This window comes from Protomyctophum parallelum (assembly GCF_964188405.1).
Source record: "Protomyctophum parallelum genome assembly, chromosome: 10".
NCBI classification, from domain to species: Eukaryota; Metazoa; Chordata; class Actinopteri; order Myctophiformes; family Myctophidae; genus Protomyctophum; species Protomyctophum parallelum.
Window position 1 is genome coordinate 17,953,760 of NC_139704.1, and position 16,219 is coordinate 17,969,978.

General features: G+C 41.2%; 2 protein-coding genes across 2 annotated transcripts in view; both read left to right on the forward strand.

Moving 5' to 3' along the window:
- The window catches only part of vsir (V-set immunoregulatory receptor), a 445,816-nt gene that overhangs the window by 306,362 nt on the left and 123,235 nt on the right, over nucleotides 1-16,219 (forward strand). The gene's annotated exons all lie outside the window — the stretch shown is intronic.
- The window catches only part of plpp4 (phospholipid phosphatase 4), a gene marked incomplete at both ends in the record, with an annotated part of 88,957 nt that continues 85,943 nt past the window's right edge, over nucleotides 13,206-16,219 (forward strand). Inside the window, one exon of the mRNA XM_083774914.1 lies at nucleotides 13,206-13,294. Coding sequence (XP_083631040.1) covers nucleotides 13,206-13,294 — 89 coding nt within the window. The remainder of the gene's footprint in view (nucleotides 13,295-16,219) is intronic.

Genomic DNA, 16,219 nt, shown 5'->3' on the forward strand with positions numbered 1-16,219 from the left:
TTAACTATGGTCATAAGAGTCTGTTCAGTTTACATCTAGTCCTGTTATGTTTTAACTACATTTGTCAGTATTATTAATCCATCATTGTGGTTTTTAGTTAAAAATTAGAACTCCAGTTAAAACAGGACAGGTCTTTGTTCCTTTGTTCCCTCTGCTCGCATCTCATTGGTCAAAAGTCAGGAAACGCCTGCTGTATGTCCGGTGAAGAGGAGGGACCTATAGTCATGATATATAAGGACAGGGTTGCCGAGGAGAAAGGGTTGCTCGCTGGATCCGGTTGCACTGCTTTCGACGACCCAAGTGTAGCCTGTGTATTATTATCCGGGAGATCCAAGGGGTCCGCTTTGTGATCCCTTTGTTTTTGTCTTGACCGTGGACTGTCCTTTTCTGCAAATAAAGACGTCTACTTTAAACTCATTTCATCTGGACCTGCGGTTTTTCCTGTATTGCTGCACGCTGTAATTTGTTCTTCAGAAGGGAAAATACACCACATATGTTAACTTTATGAACTAAATACAAACACATTGGACATAAAAAGACCATACTATTTTAATACTACTACTAGTAATTAGTGTCCCCTCTACGGGTGGAGGTGGGATGTGGTGGGTTGCCCCAGAGCCCTTGAATTGTGACAGAGTTAGATATCTCCGTTCACTTCATGGGGCCAGTCTATGGGGAGCTATAGTCTCGCGTAGCCAGACAACTATTCCACAACAGCAGTCTGGCCACACGAGACGAATGAGGAGCTGTGTGACAAACTATGCACTGGAATCTATGGGAGTCGACTAGACAAGGCATCATTTCTTTTAATGAATGTGACCTTTGTTAAAAATAAACGATGCAGACAACGAAAGAAGGCACATGTCACGTTATGTTATTTTCGGATACCTTGTTAACAGTTGTCATGTTGCATACATATACGGTACCTAAAATCGCCGAAATGTAATTGCGCTGCTCTCGATGTATTTTAAACAACCATAGTCACACTATCTCTGCTTTATAGCGCTCGAGCGCTCAGTTTCAGCCCCCTCAATGACGCAACTCCCTCCCTCCCTCTCCCTCTCTCTCTGCAATTGAGATTTGAGTCATATTGAGGTTTTCATTTCACACCGTTAGTAAAAGGGTCAGTAACTGTAAGGGCCACACACACACTTGACTCACACTTGACTCTCTTAGCTTAGCTCTCTCATTGTTTGTAACGCTCCACTTCCATCATGCCCTGTTCTGCTTATTTTGTGAAGCCTTACATTTTCAGCCACCTTTTAGTTTCTCTGAGAAGTACGCGTCTCCAAGTACGGATGACATGTTCAACACATTTATATCAGTAACTGGCAGTCTATCCCTGACTCCACTGCAACCTTTCCATTTAAGTTTCCTGAATATAATGCCATGGCTGAACGAACATATACCCATTGCATTCAAGAGACGGAAAAGACGAATGTCAATGGAAATAGAATGATTGATGAAGCTGTTAAATGGCTATTATTCCGACATTATCGGTCAACACGTCAGAGCTTAATTTAAGGTGATAGCCTACATTTAATTCAGCCCCACCTGTTCTTAATAAACCTTCCCCCCTTTTTCAATACTACAGATTACAGCTCAGATTACATACAGACATTATATCTTCAATCCACCCGGCACTGAAACATATCTTTATTACGTCACCATCGAAAGCCAGTTATACCCCGGCATCGATACATATCTTCATTACGTCACTCTAAAAATCTGTATATATATTATATACCACGGGCATACGCATAAAAAAGCCGGCACGACCACCTCTCTCTGCGCGCTCTGCTTGCGCAAGTAATAACATGGTTGGGCTTGCATTTCCAACTTGCATCGTTCCAAGTAGGCCAGTGCCCAACAAATAGAGTTATTAATGCCTGTGTAAGATTTATTTACTTTACTTTTCAAGCTCAGCACGGTTTAGCACTTATACTGTAGCTAGAGATGCAGTTTTATTGGCCTTACCTATGGGTCCAGGTTATCGACTAGAGAAAGGGGAGCTTTGTGATCAATCTCTGGAATAGCCTTCCTGGAGAGCTCAGGTTAGGTAGATAGCCTCTTTTAAATCTCTCTTGTGTTTAATTATTTCTCTATTACTGTAGTTAGAATTATAAGGTATACTGTGGATGCTGGTCGCAAGAATAGAAAACAGTTTTGTACAAATGAAGGCAGGACTCAAATTAGAATGTCCAATTTGGTGCTGCCTCTTGTACAAAACTGCTCATCAATAATAAATGTAATGGCAATATGGGGAGCCGCGAGTGCAAACTAAAGTAGAGAATGGCCCAGCAGTGATGATTCTCAGAACACATCACTGAGGTCCTCATATTCTCCCCAAGCTCCTTGCCACCTCAACTTCTTCCAGCGTTTCTCTCTCCACTACCTTAGAAACACCTCACCGATATGTTTTCATTAGGCTCAGGAATTGATGTCTCTGTTTTCTAATATGAAACTAGGGGATGTTCTCCCAGTGGAACGGATGACAGACGATTGATGAATAACTTAATACCGTACTGTATAAGTGTTCTCATTCTTTAAAACTGGGTTGTTGGTCAACTGTAGCCAGAGGTACACTCTGAGGCATTGTTAGAGGTAGAGTATATTGAAAATGTTAAACTAATATACAGCACAGTATTGTAAGCCTGTAATACCTGCTAAGCATTGTACTCTTTTGATATAATGCTTGTGCTTTTCACATTAATTCAATTATAGTCTTGATTGAATAATCAGCCAGTTGCACACTAGTGCAAAATCAACATCTCCTGGCCTTTAGAAAGCACCAAGAATGTGTCCATATGCGATGAAAAGCAACATGACAGTGTCATCTTTTAGGCACACATTTTTGACACAGGCTTCCATACTGTGGATTGTTTGGAGTATAAGCTGGTAATCATTCTATTAAGTGGTGCCAGTCATAATCTTTGGCTAATTAAACACAGGTATCAGGAGGTTTCCTAATTTAAGTGTGTGACGCTGATGTGGAAATGGTATACATTACACCACAGTTATTTAGTTTTATACAAACCAGATGGTGTACACTGTGTTTTTAGCTCATTTGAGCAGTCATGCAGGAATAATGAGTGTGCAATAGCTATGGTGTGAAGGTGAACAGGTGCAGGACCTATAAATAGGATGTTGCGTGATAACGAATAAACTCAAGCTCGAGAAAATCCATGTAGTTTCCTTTGACCTTGATATGGGTAAATCATTTTGTATCCAGTCTGCGGGAACAGTCTTTCACATGACGTATCTCTGTGGTCTACTGATCTACGATATGCTCACAATAGACAAGCTCAGCATTGAGGACTAAGGCAGGGTCAGAACCAATTATGAGCCGAGTAGGTAAATGCTATAACTCAGTCATGTCATGTTTGAAATATATATATCGATGTGGCCTGTAAATAACTGCAAGCAACGCTTAGGGACAATGCTTGACCGCACCCCCCCCCCCCCCCCCCCCCCCACCCTCTCTCTCTCTCTCTCTCTCTCTCTCTCTCTCTCTATATATATATATATATATATATATATATATATATATATATATATCTCCCTGTCTCTCATATGTGTGTGTGTGTGTGTGTGTGTGTGTGTGTGTGTGTGTGAATATATATATATATATATATATATATATATATATATATATATACATACACACACACACACACACACACACACACACACACACACACACACACATATGAGAGACAGGGAGAGTTACATATACATATACCTTTATTGAAAGGATAAGCCCCTTGAGATGTCGCATCTCATTTTAGAGGGGGTCCTCAGCACAGATACATTGTACAATACAGTTCACAAAGCAATACAACAGTACAATCATACACACAGAAAGGACAAAACAAAAAAATATATATACTGTATATGCACACTGTGTGTGTGTGTGCGTATGTATGTATGCCTGCCTGCGTGACTGCGTGCGTGTATGTATGTATGCATGTACATATGTACGTATGTATGTAGGTAGGTATGTATGTATACGTATACCTGTCCCTCTGCCCCCTCCACCCAGCCCTTAATTATTTCTCTCTCTCTCTCTTAAAGGCACGATAATGTCCGCTCCAATTCCCAGTCTGGCGTCCCCTCTAATAGCAGAGTAGTCATTCATCCAGTGTAAAAGCAGAGCCTGCCTCTGCCAGGATGCAGCACTCTGGGGACTGGTGTACTGTAACACCGACCAAAACAAACAACACACACAACATTTCATGAAAGGAAGAAAGCCACAGAGAGGGTGCCTATACAGTATGTCTACCTCTTTTTGTCTAGCTAAACAATAACATTTCATGTTCACATGACATCATTTTTAAAGGATCTCATGACAGACATTAACTAGAACTGCACTCTGTCGAGTGCATACTTGCTTGTTGCCAGGCTGGATTGCCAGCCAAGGTGCCTGGACCACTGAGCCAGGGCCCAGGCCAAAATACAAATAATTATGCTACTATTTTGACATCATCTATATGGCCTGTAGCCATAGAATGGAATAGAATTATTTTGTATGTTCAAAAGACTATATGACTACGACTAAATCAGAATGCAATGGAGAGAACTTGCTGCCAACCAAGGACAAAAACCTGGCCCTGGCATGTCTGGGTGTCTGACAGTTCCGTTTGAATCTTGGCAGCAGATATATCATTCTTTGTTCAAGCTGCTCCACTCAAATTGTTTCCCCATCTACCTCAATCCACGTTGTCTCATCATTATATTGGACATCACTCATAACCTTTGTTCAGAGAAAATGAAAACAATGTTGCAATTTAGTAGGCTCATTATATATTCAATTATAAATGTGTCACTACAATATTTCTTGTAATAGATGGATATTCCCCAATGATGGAATGGTCTTTCATGCACCTGCCAGCATTTTCCCAGCCCTAGCAGGTCTGGATACCCCTTGATCAGTGTATTAATTTCACTTTCAGTATACACTTTCAGTGTATTAAAAGCAAATATAAAGTATATCATGCCCATTAAAAACGTTTGGATAAAATATGTTCAAAGGCCAAAGTCAACCAAGGTCAAGGTCTGTCTGTTAGGAAAGTAATTTGAGAATGGATAGGTGGATTTTCATGAAACTTGGTTGGGAATCGGAAAGTTTCTCCAAAGCAATGCTTACGATTTGCCTAAAAAAGCTCAATGGTCAAGGTCACAATCAAGGTCACAGTAAAACAAATCTGAACTTTGTGGGAATTATTCATGATGTCTTCGTATCAAATTGCAGGGCAATCCAGCCAGTAGATTTCAATTTATATATTGTATTGTATATTGTTTGACATATTAAGTTAGAACTAGTGCTGCCAACGAATATTCCATATTTGAATGAATATTCGAATGTAAAAAATAAAAGAATAAACAAATAAAATATTATACAAAATACATACAGGACTCGACCATATAGATAAAGAAAGAGAACGTTTTACAGCATATATAGGCTGCAATATTCATATCATATTCATATTAAAACCATATACATTTGACATTCTAAATCATTCGAAATTCGTTTGAATCCATGTGGTGTTTTTAAAAGGAATATTCGAATGTCATTTTTGGCCAATTCTGGCAGCACTAGTTAGAAGCGCACCACAAATGGAGATACAATAAATTTAAGCACGCATTAGTGTCACATTGAGGCAGACAAATAGACAGGTTTCTATGTAGGTCAGTCAGCGGGAAAAAACTAATAAAAAATAAATACAAACAAAAAGACTCCACAGACAGTAACAACATTAATATAAACTGATGTTTTCCCTTGATGCATAACCTATGCGTGGAAAAATGATGAGTGTGTTAGGCCCAAAATAGCTTATATTGTATCTCAGGCAGTATAATAGCAACCTGCTTCTGTAAGACGATGAGTCATGAGATCCGTGGAAACTCTTCCAACCTACATACTGTCAGTGGTGGAAAAAGAGGTGGACAAATGTTTTACTTAAGTAAAAGTATAAATACTGCAATGTCGATGTACTCCGTTCCAAGTAAAAGTCCCATATTAAAAATGTACTCAAGTAAAAGTACAAAAGTACAAAAGTATCGGCATCAAACTGTACTTAAAGTACTAAAAGTAAAAGTACTCATATTGCAGAGTGTCACATTTCACAAGTACAAAATGTGAATCTACAAGCCCACATGTGTCACATCGCAACGCATTGTGAGTTTGTAGATCACCAATTTTCAAATGGCCGAAATGTATATAGGGTTGAAGTGTTTAATGTATGTTTTCTAATCAAAATTTAAATCTCCAAATTAACTAAAGTTTTCAAATAATTGTAGTGGAGTAAAAGCAAAAATGTTGGCTCTGAGATGTAGTGGAGTAGAAGTAAAAGTATTGGAAATTGGCAACACTCAAGTAAAGTACAAATTCGTCAAAATTGTACTTAAGTACAGTACTTAGTTAGTAAATGTAAGTAAATGTACTTAGTTACTTTACACCACTGCATACTGTATATTTGTGGGGGCAATCAGGAACCCACTAGCGGCAGGGTCAGTCTGCCTACACGCACATCCATCCATCCCTCCACGATTATGGTCCCAAACACTGTCTGGATTAACAGAAGATTTGCTACGTGTCATCATATCCCCAGAGGACGACCCCTACTGATGTTAGTGACTCAGTGATCATTCCTCTATACGTAGCTATATCAGGCCAACATTTTCCTAAATTAGATATCTTGATAACTGCTGGATTGCCATGACGCTTGCTGTTAAGCTTCTGGCTCCCCGAAGGATGTCCCTGACCGATTTCATACAAAAACATTCCGAGAGCATGTATGCTTCCTGAAGGAAGAAACAGTTTGTGTGACCTACGTTAATTCACGTTAGAGTAAAAAGCATGATAAAACTATCTCAAAGCTGTAAATGGCTATATGCCTGCAACGAAGCTCCGAAGTTCATTCTTCCCTCCTGCACCATCTGCATTTTCTCCACTGCTCACAGTCATTCGTCAAAGGACCTCTTTAGGTCTTCCAATGAGTCAATTATCTGATTTGCTCGATCCACTCTTGACTACATAAAAAAAGCGACATCAAGGAATGTCGTAGCCTGGTTAACCACTAGCCCTTTGAAATCACATTTCCATTCATTTTGTGTGGAGTCTGGATCCTATAGTGCACGGTTGGTTACGGGACTACAGTGTTGACAGACAATCCCTTCAGCCAATCAGCGTAACAAAAAAACCTGACGTCATCTCCAGTCTCCAATCAGTGAACGACACTAGCCCGGAACATGGAACCTGATTCAATGGGTCCAAAATCTGGTTGGGTGGGGTAACAAAAAGTAATCTCCAGTCTCCAACCAAATTGTAAATTTGGAATAGTACGACATCACTCCTCTATATAAAAGTACTTGTTAGTTCTAATGCAGTCATTGTAGTTATTTTATTGAGTATCGAGTAGTATTTAGCTACTAATTAGACAGGCATTGTGTATAGCTTTTTTCTTTATTGATTTATTACTTTTACCCATGAGCCTTGTCATTATGTCATTATGTGTAGCATGTGGCGTGTCACATGCTACTTAAAGCATAATGACATTTTGAAAATGTTGTCTTATAGGTTGTTAATGGTACCCCAACTTTTGACCTAAAATGTACAGTATATGTTCCACTAAATCCATGAAGGAAAACTTTTAATATATAATGTAGGAGGGAGGGTATTGGGACAAATAAAAACATCACATTACTAATGCAATTTCTTTGGCCTATATACAGCATTTGAAGTAAGGTAACAAAATTAAAAATAATAATGTAATGACAGTAAAAAGAGCGGTTCAACATAGTGCTTCTCTGGACACTGGCCATGTGGAGATGCATGTGCTTCTTTCCCAGTCACACTTGACTTATCACATTCACAGTGGTGGATAAAAACTGTACTCAGTTGTTTTACTTAAGTAAAAGTACCAATACAATACTGCAATGCAGAAGTGCTCCGTTACGAGTAAAAGTCCGGAATTCAAAATATACTTGAGAAAAAGTACAAAAGTATTGACATAAAAATGTACTGGTATGAAAAGTTAATTATGCAGAATGTCCCATTTCAAATTTTCAGATGTGTACAAATCCTTTCGCGACACATTGTGAGCTTATAGATCGGCTATTTTTAAATGGTCTAAATGTATAGGGCTGAAGTGGGTACTGTAGGCTATGTTTTGTAATAACAATCAAAATCTATAAAGTCATTATAGTACACTAATGTTTTCAAATAATGTTAGTGGAGTAAAAGTACAATATTTGTGTCTGAGATATAGTGGAGTAGAAGTAAAAGTATTGGAAATTGAAATTACTCAAGTCAAGTACAAATATACCTCAAAATTATACAGTATTTCAGTAAATGTACATAGTTCTGTGATCTAGATGAAATTGAAAACAAAATTCACTTTTTGTTTTATTGCTCTAAATACGATGACATAATGACTAATAAAATGTCTTCTATATGTGGGGATTTCCTAGATTGAAAAGACTATGTAAAAATGGAGATATGTTTTGCCAAAGGGACTTTTGCCAAACAGACTTTATCTGTCAAGCTTAGGAAAGAACTTAAAGAAGACAGAGTACTCTAAATCTGAGTTGTAATATAATGAATTATGTAATGTTAACATGCTGTAAATGCATAGATTATGTAATATAAAATATGCTGTAATTGCAATTGTGAAATGGTGTCTTATAAACCCATGATGGTTGGGCACAAGGTGTGCATGACATGAAAATAAACAATCATCATCATCATAGTTACTTTCCACCACTGCACATTCATCATCTTAAAACCAATGCATCATGCAGAATTGATGAACTATACACACTAGTCCTTACCCGTTCTGAATATATGCAAACAGCAAATCATGTTCAGTGTGTGATGTAATAGATCACATTACTGATAGGGGGGGGGGGGGATTGTTTACAGATGGTCTTGGGAAGTTGGGTTGGGCACTAAAGTATAGGCTAATTAAATGCTGTAGTACAATCATAAGTACACCATTGATGTGTGATGTAAATATGGTGGTGATATTCTGCCTATAAATGGAAGTTATTGAATATTTTCAAGGTCGGTGTTGCACTTTGTAGACGGTCCCTAACCGCTCACCGTCTGCTGCCCGTGGAGATATAAGCTATTAAACGGTGAACGCGGAGGTTGGCTTTTTGGGCTTCAAAGCAAGTTGTAGTTTGTTCTTTATATAATCAGGATAAGAATTAGATGTTTTGTGTGATTTAGGAACGTGTCGTTGTCATTGCATCTGTCTGTATGTATTTTGTCATTGTGTTGTTCCGACGGCACGGGATCTGTCTTCTCCAAACGTCTCCATTTGGCCACCCCGAGACCCCGACAGATAAGCATTCCGTTGTGATCGTGCTGTTCAGTGTGTCACGCAGCCACGCTGGGTGCGCGCAGGGCTGTAAGCTGTCGTTGTCAGTGTCCAGGCTTTGAGCGTGCATGTAGCCCATGTGTAATGCACGGCGAAGGAGGTGGTTGAGGAGGGGGCGGACAGTGTAAATGGTGTATTTATATATAGCGGCGGAGCGGCTGCAGTCCTGGCTGTGTGTCGCTGATCATAAGCCCAGAAACAGTGTCCTCGGAGCGGCTGCAGTCCTGGCTGTGTGTCACTGATCATAAGCCCAGAAACAGTGTCCTCGGAGCGGCTGCAGTCCTGGCTGTGTGTCGCTGGTCATTCACATCCAACACGTATACAGAACAGATGCTCCGACGGGGCTGGGTTTCGCTTCCTACGTCACACTACAAACGGTGACCTATCGAATCATGCGTCCCACACCCCCTCCACAGGCACACAATTCTTCAAGTTACAATTCTCCATGATCGTGTGGTGATGTAAAAACAATATCTGTACAGTAAATATGACAGTAGCGTCGGTAAAAAGTAGCCTAGCTGGATTGTGGGAGCGTGCAGATTTATTTTGGCATGGAGAGATGTGTGCTAATAGTGTGGCTCGGTCGGAGATAGACCACGGACAAATAAACGGGTTTTTATTCACTAATAAATTCATTATTAATCTTATTGGAAAAATGGCTTCGTTAAGACCTCCATATTATTATGGTCAATGCCTGTGTGAAAAGTGGGAGTGATTGGTGCAGGCAATGAGGAGATAAGGTGGTGTTTCTGACAGACAGACATTCATTCAGACAGACATTCGCTCAATTATAGTATGATTAGAACGCCTAACTGAACATATTACTCCAGTTTTAGACTCACTGCATTGGCTTCCGGTTGTTTTTAGGATTGATTTTAAAATTATTTTACTCGTTTATAAAGCTCTCAATGGTCTCGCACCTTCCTACCTACATGACTGCCTGCCTAAATATGTCCCAAATCTCCAAGGTCTTCCACTGCTGGCCTGAAGAATTGCAACTAAAGAATACAGTGAAGCAGCTTTTTTCTTCTACGGGCCGACATCGTGGAACAAACTCCCACTGTACCTTCGGCAGGAAGCCTCTGTAGACATTTGTAAAGCACAGCTCAAGACCCACTCTTGCTTTTAATTGATCTTTAATTGATTTTTTGTTATTCATGTCCTCACTGTATTGCATTACTGCTATTATTTGTTATGTTTTATGCCTTGCTTTTCTTTTCTTTCTTTCTCCATTGCTCTGTAAAGCACTTTGAGCTGCATTTCATGTCATGAAAGGTGCTATACAAATAAAGTTTTATAATTTTTATTATTATTAACAATCGTGTGCCATTCAAGTCACGTCTATTAGTGTGACCCATGGAAGGCCTTGTAGAAAACATTTTGGGTCAGGGCTTTCAACATCTGACAGATTCCACACCATCCTTAGGCCAGGCAGGCAGGGCAGGCCAGGCAGTTAATGCAAGGAGGAAGCCAGTTTTATAGAGGGCATGAAATATGCATGTGTGTCTGTGAAGTGCGAGCCAGGTTTCTCTCACAGCCTGCAGGTCCGCTCCAGTCCCGTGCTCCTTTATCACTGTCTGGCTGCATCTATTGGACCCCAGGCACCGGCTCTGTGAAACGGCTCTGATTGGACATTGGGAAAGAGCCAACAACAGTGAGAACTGTGGTGGAGCCAGACAGTGTTACACAGTTACACAGTAATGCAATATCATATGGGTCAAGCTGAGTGTTCAGACTAATGCCCATATCGACGTTTTGACTGATACAGTCTCTCGGGTGCGTTTAGGGGCTGCGGCCACGCATGGTGATGCGTCTCTGTCTGTATGCACGTACGTGTGTAATGCACGTAACTCAAGAACCGTTCGCCCCACCGACTTCAAATTCGATACACGCATTCCACACCCCCACAGGGAGTGCAGTGCCCGGTGTGGAGTCAGTCAGACCCACGGTTGCTCAGACACAATTTAACCTTGGGGAAGAATGTAATCTTTGTGTAGGACGATAATACCGATTTGCTCATCTAACTATAAATGAGCCACGTCTCTGTCTGTGTGTGTGTGTGTGTGTGTGTGTGTGTGTGTGTGTGTGTGTGTGTGTGCGGTTGTAATGCACGTAATTCAAGAACCATTTGCCCCACGACTTCAAATTTGGTTGACCACAAACACCACAAAAGGCTCTGGGCAGGCTCTGCCAGTGGGCCTAATTCCAGGAGGGGCGAGATTAGCTCAAGTGCTCTCACCTGTGCAATTTCCAGCCTCTGCCTCAGCCAAATGATTGCCATGGCAACCCCACACCTGCCAATTGATTACTTAACCAGTCCACTTTTCACAGTCAGTTTGCACTCTTTAGACACAGGCAGACAGATACAGAGATCCCCATTGCAGACAGATACAGAGATCTCCATGTTACAGACAGTTAAAATGTGCTATATGGATATTGCATATATACATATACAGTATGGGCACAAAAGATAATTAAAACGGGTGCTATCACAAGTTGACAACGGGTATTATTAGTTTCCCAAGTTGCATCGTTCTCAAGTAGACCGGTGGCCCACGGGCTGCACGTACAGGTCTAGTGGCGTAAATTCTCTACACTAATAGCTGAATATATAGGAGGGAGGGGCTGGTGCCCCTCAAACATATAGGCCTATACATGTATGTGTAATTGTGTATGCAGTGATCAAGGCGATTGGCTACACAGCATTCTAGACATTAAAGGACAACTTAGTTTTTTTTCATGTTTCATGTTATTAGAGAAAGTAAAAGATGAGTGTATGAGTCGTTGGTTTTCTTTCATTTTAGCGATTATAGCTACTTTTGACAGGGGGCGCGGGCATTCGAACATAGGGGTAAATATGTATTTTTTTAACGAAGTTTTATGGTGATTTATTTTTTATTATTTACTATAGTCCTACTAGACCCCAAGCAATTACATCTGGCCACAAAAGATGACGGGATCTATTGCATGTGTGCAGGGTGAGGTGACAAATTGACATTGAGCCTACGACACATGTAGGCCTATATGGCACCCCTCCCCCCAGTATCCCGTAATATCGAATGCCCCCGCCCCCCCTGACAAAAATAGCTAAAATCAAAAAAACGAAAATAAGCAGCAAATGAAAAATAATTAACACTCATCATCATTGAAAAGAACAAAATTGTCCTTTTATACAAAATAAAAAGTCAAGACACTAAGACAGACAAATTGTTCTCAAACTGGAGCGTGGGAGCGAGAGAGAGAGAGAGAGAGAGAGAGAGAGAGAGAGAGAGAGAGAGAGAGAGAGAGAGAGAGAGAGAGAGAGAGAGAGAGAGAGAGAGAGAGAGAGAGAGAGAGAGAGAGAATTCAGGCAGGCCCACTCTCACTCTCACACGGACACGCTCGGCATCTTTCTCTCCTCGCCGTGCGTGCTGCTTCACTTCCACGCTACTAAACAACGCACAGGTCTGTGATTCCTTGTGGGACGTCGTCTTGTGGTGGTATATACGCAGCAGCATGCTCCACTGCCCCCCCTGATTGGAGTCCAAACGAGTATAGTCTAATTAAAGCAGCGGGTGAAGGTAACTTTGATTAAGGGAGAAACTGAAGAAAAAAATAATCTGTCAGCAGCACCATGAGGCTGCGATAAACAAAGTCGCCCTGGGGTTGAGCGAAACCGAGCCGCGGCGGACGAACGAACGGGCGAAGAAGGGGCGACGGCGTGAGAAGAATCCGCTTCAGGTGACGGTCACTTGCACGGTGGATTACAAAGTGAACAGGACTTGGAACTGACCGCTTACCTTGTTTATTCAACTTCACTGGTTGTGTCGAGCACGGAGAACCATGAATATTCCGCCCCCTGACCGCAGGAAAAACATGAGAGCACTGGCTTTGGAGATTGGCATCCGAGTTCTGCTCTTCGGAGTTTTTGTGTGAGTATGACCAAGCCTATATCGAGTTTCATTATGTTTTGAACAGACATTATCTTTCCTGTTTGGCAAATGAGCTAATTATGTTAAAGTGATTAAGATTGTGCAGCTCTGTTAAGTCTGCACAGGTTCATTGGTCCGCTGTGTGGTGCTGAAAGAACAGCTCCCGTTCTCACTTCGCAGTTCAGAACCATGGATAGAGATCCTAACAGGTTGCATTGACAAATAAGTATTTAAAGTTAACGGGGAAAACCACATTTAACAGCTGGTTCGGGAAGACTAATATAAGTGTTTGTGATATTGTGCTCGAGTGTGTGCTTGATGAAAATTAAACCCATTGTAAAACACTTTAACAGTGTTAACATCTTCGGTTGCCACAATCGCGAGCATGAAATAGACTAAACACAAACTGTTATAATGGGAAAATGAATTATTAATTTGTTGCGTGACCTGGGAGTTATCAAACTCGTTTGCTTCATGATTACCTCAATTATTTTTCTGCTTGACATGATCCGAGGAGCCCCGGGATCGACTTAATTGTTCTCTATAAAAATGACTCAATTTGATGCAGTTTTGTTATCGTCTTTGAGGTGATTTGGAGAGCATGCAGCCTGCAGCCCTATACATCTCTTATCATTAACATCTGTCCTTGGGCTAAGTGGCCAGCCTCGGGCTTTTGTAAAAACCCGTTGTAGAGTGGACACAGTCAACTCTATATGGATTGTGTTCAAGGTAATGAATGTATAAAATAATGAAATATGTCAGTGAGAATCTGTCATGATATTAAAGCATGTACTCTTGACGCACGCGCGCACATGCGCGCACACACACACACACACACACACACACACACACACACACACACACACACACACACACACACACACACACACACACACACACACACACACACACACACACACAATGTGCCTGCACACATGTGTCGTACATCTACGCTAGCCTACTGCATGTGTGAATTCCAGGCACCGTATACCGTATGATGAAGCACCTTTTTATCGTTCTATCAACTGACTGCAGCAGTCTGCCAGCATTGTGCCGGTTGCCTCCCCTGTCAGAGGGACTGTATAATGAATTGAATTTAACCGCCCAGCGGCCTGCAGCACACTGTCTGCACGCCAAACCTAATAAACTACGTGGGAGTCTCCCATTGGCAGACTTAATCTTCTCAGGAACCTGTCTCTGTTTTGAGAGCACTCACATTCCATCATAATAATTATAGGAGCATCACCAAGCCATCTTCAACTTGATTATGGATTGCATAAGTGGCCGCTCATGCCTTCTTTTATAGAGACGCACAGCTGAATGTGCACACACACACACACACACACACACACACACACACACACACACACACACACACACACACACACACACACACACACACACACACACAGAGTGTGCATGATTTCCCCCTTGTAGGGTGCCAGTAATAAACACATGACACATATCCCTGCCTCTCAGATAGACTACAATGCAATGTTAATATGGGTCCACAACACCTGCGATTCAGTTCATGTAGGGCATTGTAGGCTATCTATTATTTACTGTGCAAACGCAAGGAACGTCAGACATGCCTATTGCTGAAAATAAGTTACAGTAAACCTACATCTGAGCCATCAGTGACTTGGGCCATCAGTGACTTGGGAAATGTGGACCCAAAGAGGGATTAAGGGCTATATCTTGCCTATTTTGAAACCTTTTAAAATAGTTCAAATAGCAGATCTACAAGCTCACACTGTGTATAGATTGGCTATAGTTGATTGATTGATTGATTGAAATATTTATTAACAGTTTGTAGAATTTACAGTACATTTTAAGCACAAACTCAATACAAAGACTGTCAACTGTGAGTGGACGACCCAATTAAGCATTACACTTGTTTACAACAGGGTCCACATTGTTCAATTCATCAAAACATTTAAAGACATACAACCATTTAGAGACATACAAATAGACATTTCTATGTAGCTAAAGAACAGAACAGGAATTCATCATATGGGAAGCAAAAAAGGGAAAATATACAAGCACTGGGAAAATATACAATATACAATATACAGTGAGGGAAATGGGGTGGGGGGGATTCAGATTTTACAGAGGCCAGTTTCGAATTGCAGCCATCCGTAGGTGCCCTTTGAGAGCGGTTTTGAAGGAGTCAAGGGATTCACATGTCTTAATGACTGTTGGTAGGGCGTTCCACATTTTGGTGGCATAGGAGCGAAAAGAATTTAGTCCCTTGTTTGTGCCGAATCTGGGTTGTACATGGTTTGTTGCACTCCCTCTGGTGTTGTGGGTGTGGACTTCGTTTACATTAAGGAAGTATTTAGACAGGTACATGGGTATCTTGGTGGTGTATCGAATCTTGTGGACCAGACCCATTGCAAGATGCTGTACTCTGTCGACGACCCTAAGCCATCCCAGCCTGTCAAAGTGGGCAGGGGTGAGGTGGGTTCGGGGGGTGAGGCCAAGTAGGAGCCTGACCAGTTTGTTTTGGGAGGTCTGGAGCCTTGTTTTAAGGGCCTTTGAGGTGCTGTGGTACCAAGAGGTGGATGCATAGTCAAAGAAACCTTGTACGAGGGCTCCTGTTAAGGTCTTCAAGGTGTTTTTGCTGACCAGTGAGGAGATCCTGTAAAGGAATCTTGTTCTTTGATTGACTTTTTTGATTACGTTGGTGGCCATTTTATCACCGGAAAGATTAGCCTCCAGGATGGAACCTAGGTAGGTAATTTGATCTTTTCGTGTGATAATATTGTCACCCACTCTAACCAAGAAGCCATCTGCCTTGCTGAGTTTACTATTTGATCCGAAGAGGATGGATTCAGTTTTTCCCAGGTGTAAGGATAGTTTGTTATCAGCGAGCCAGGTGCAGATTCTACCGAGTTCAGAGCTGAGGGTCTTTTCAACCTGCAG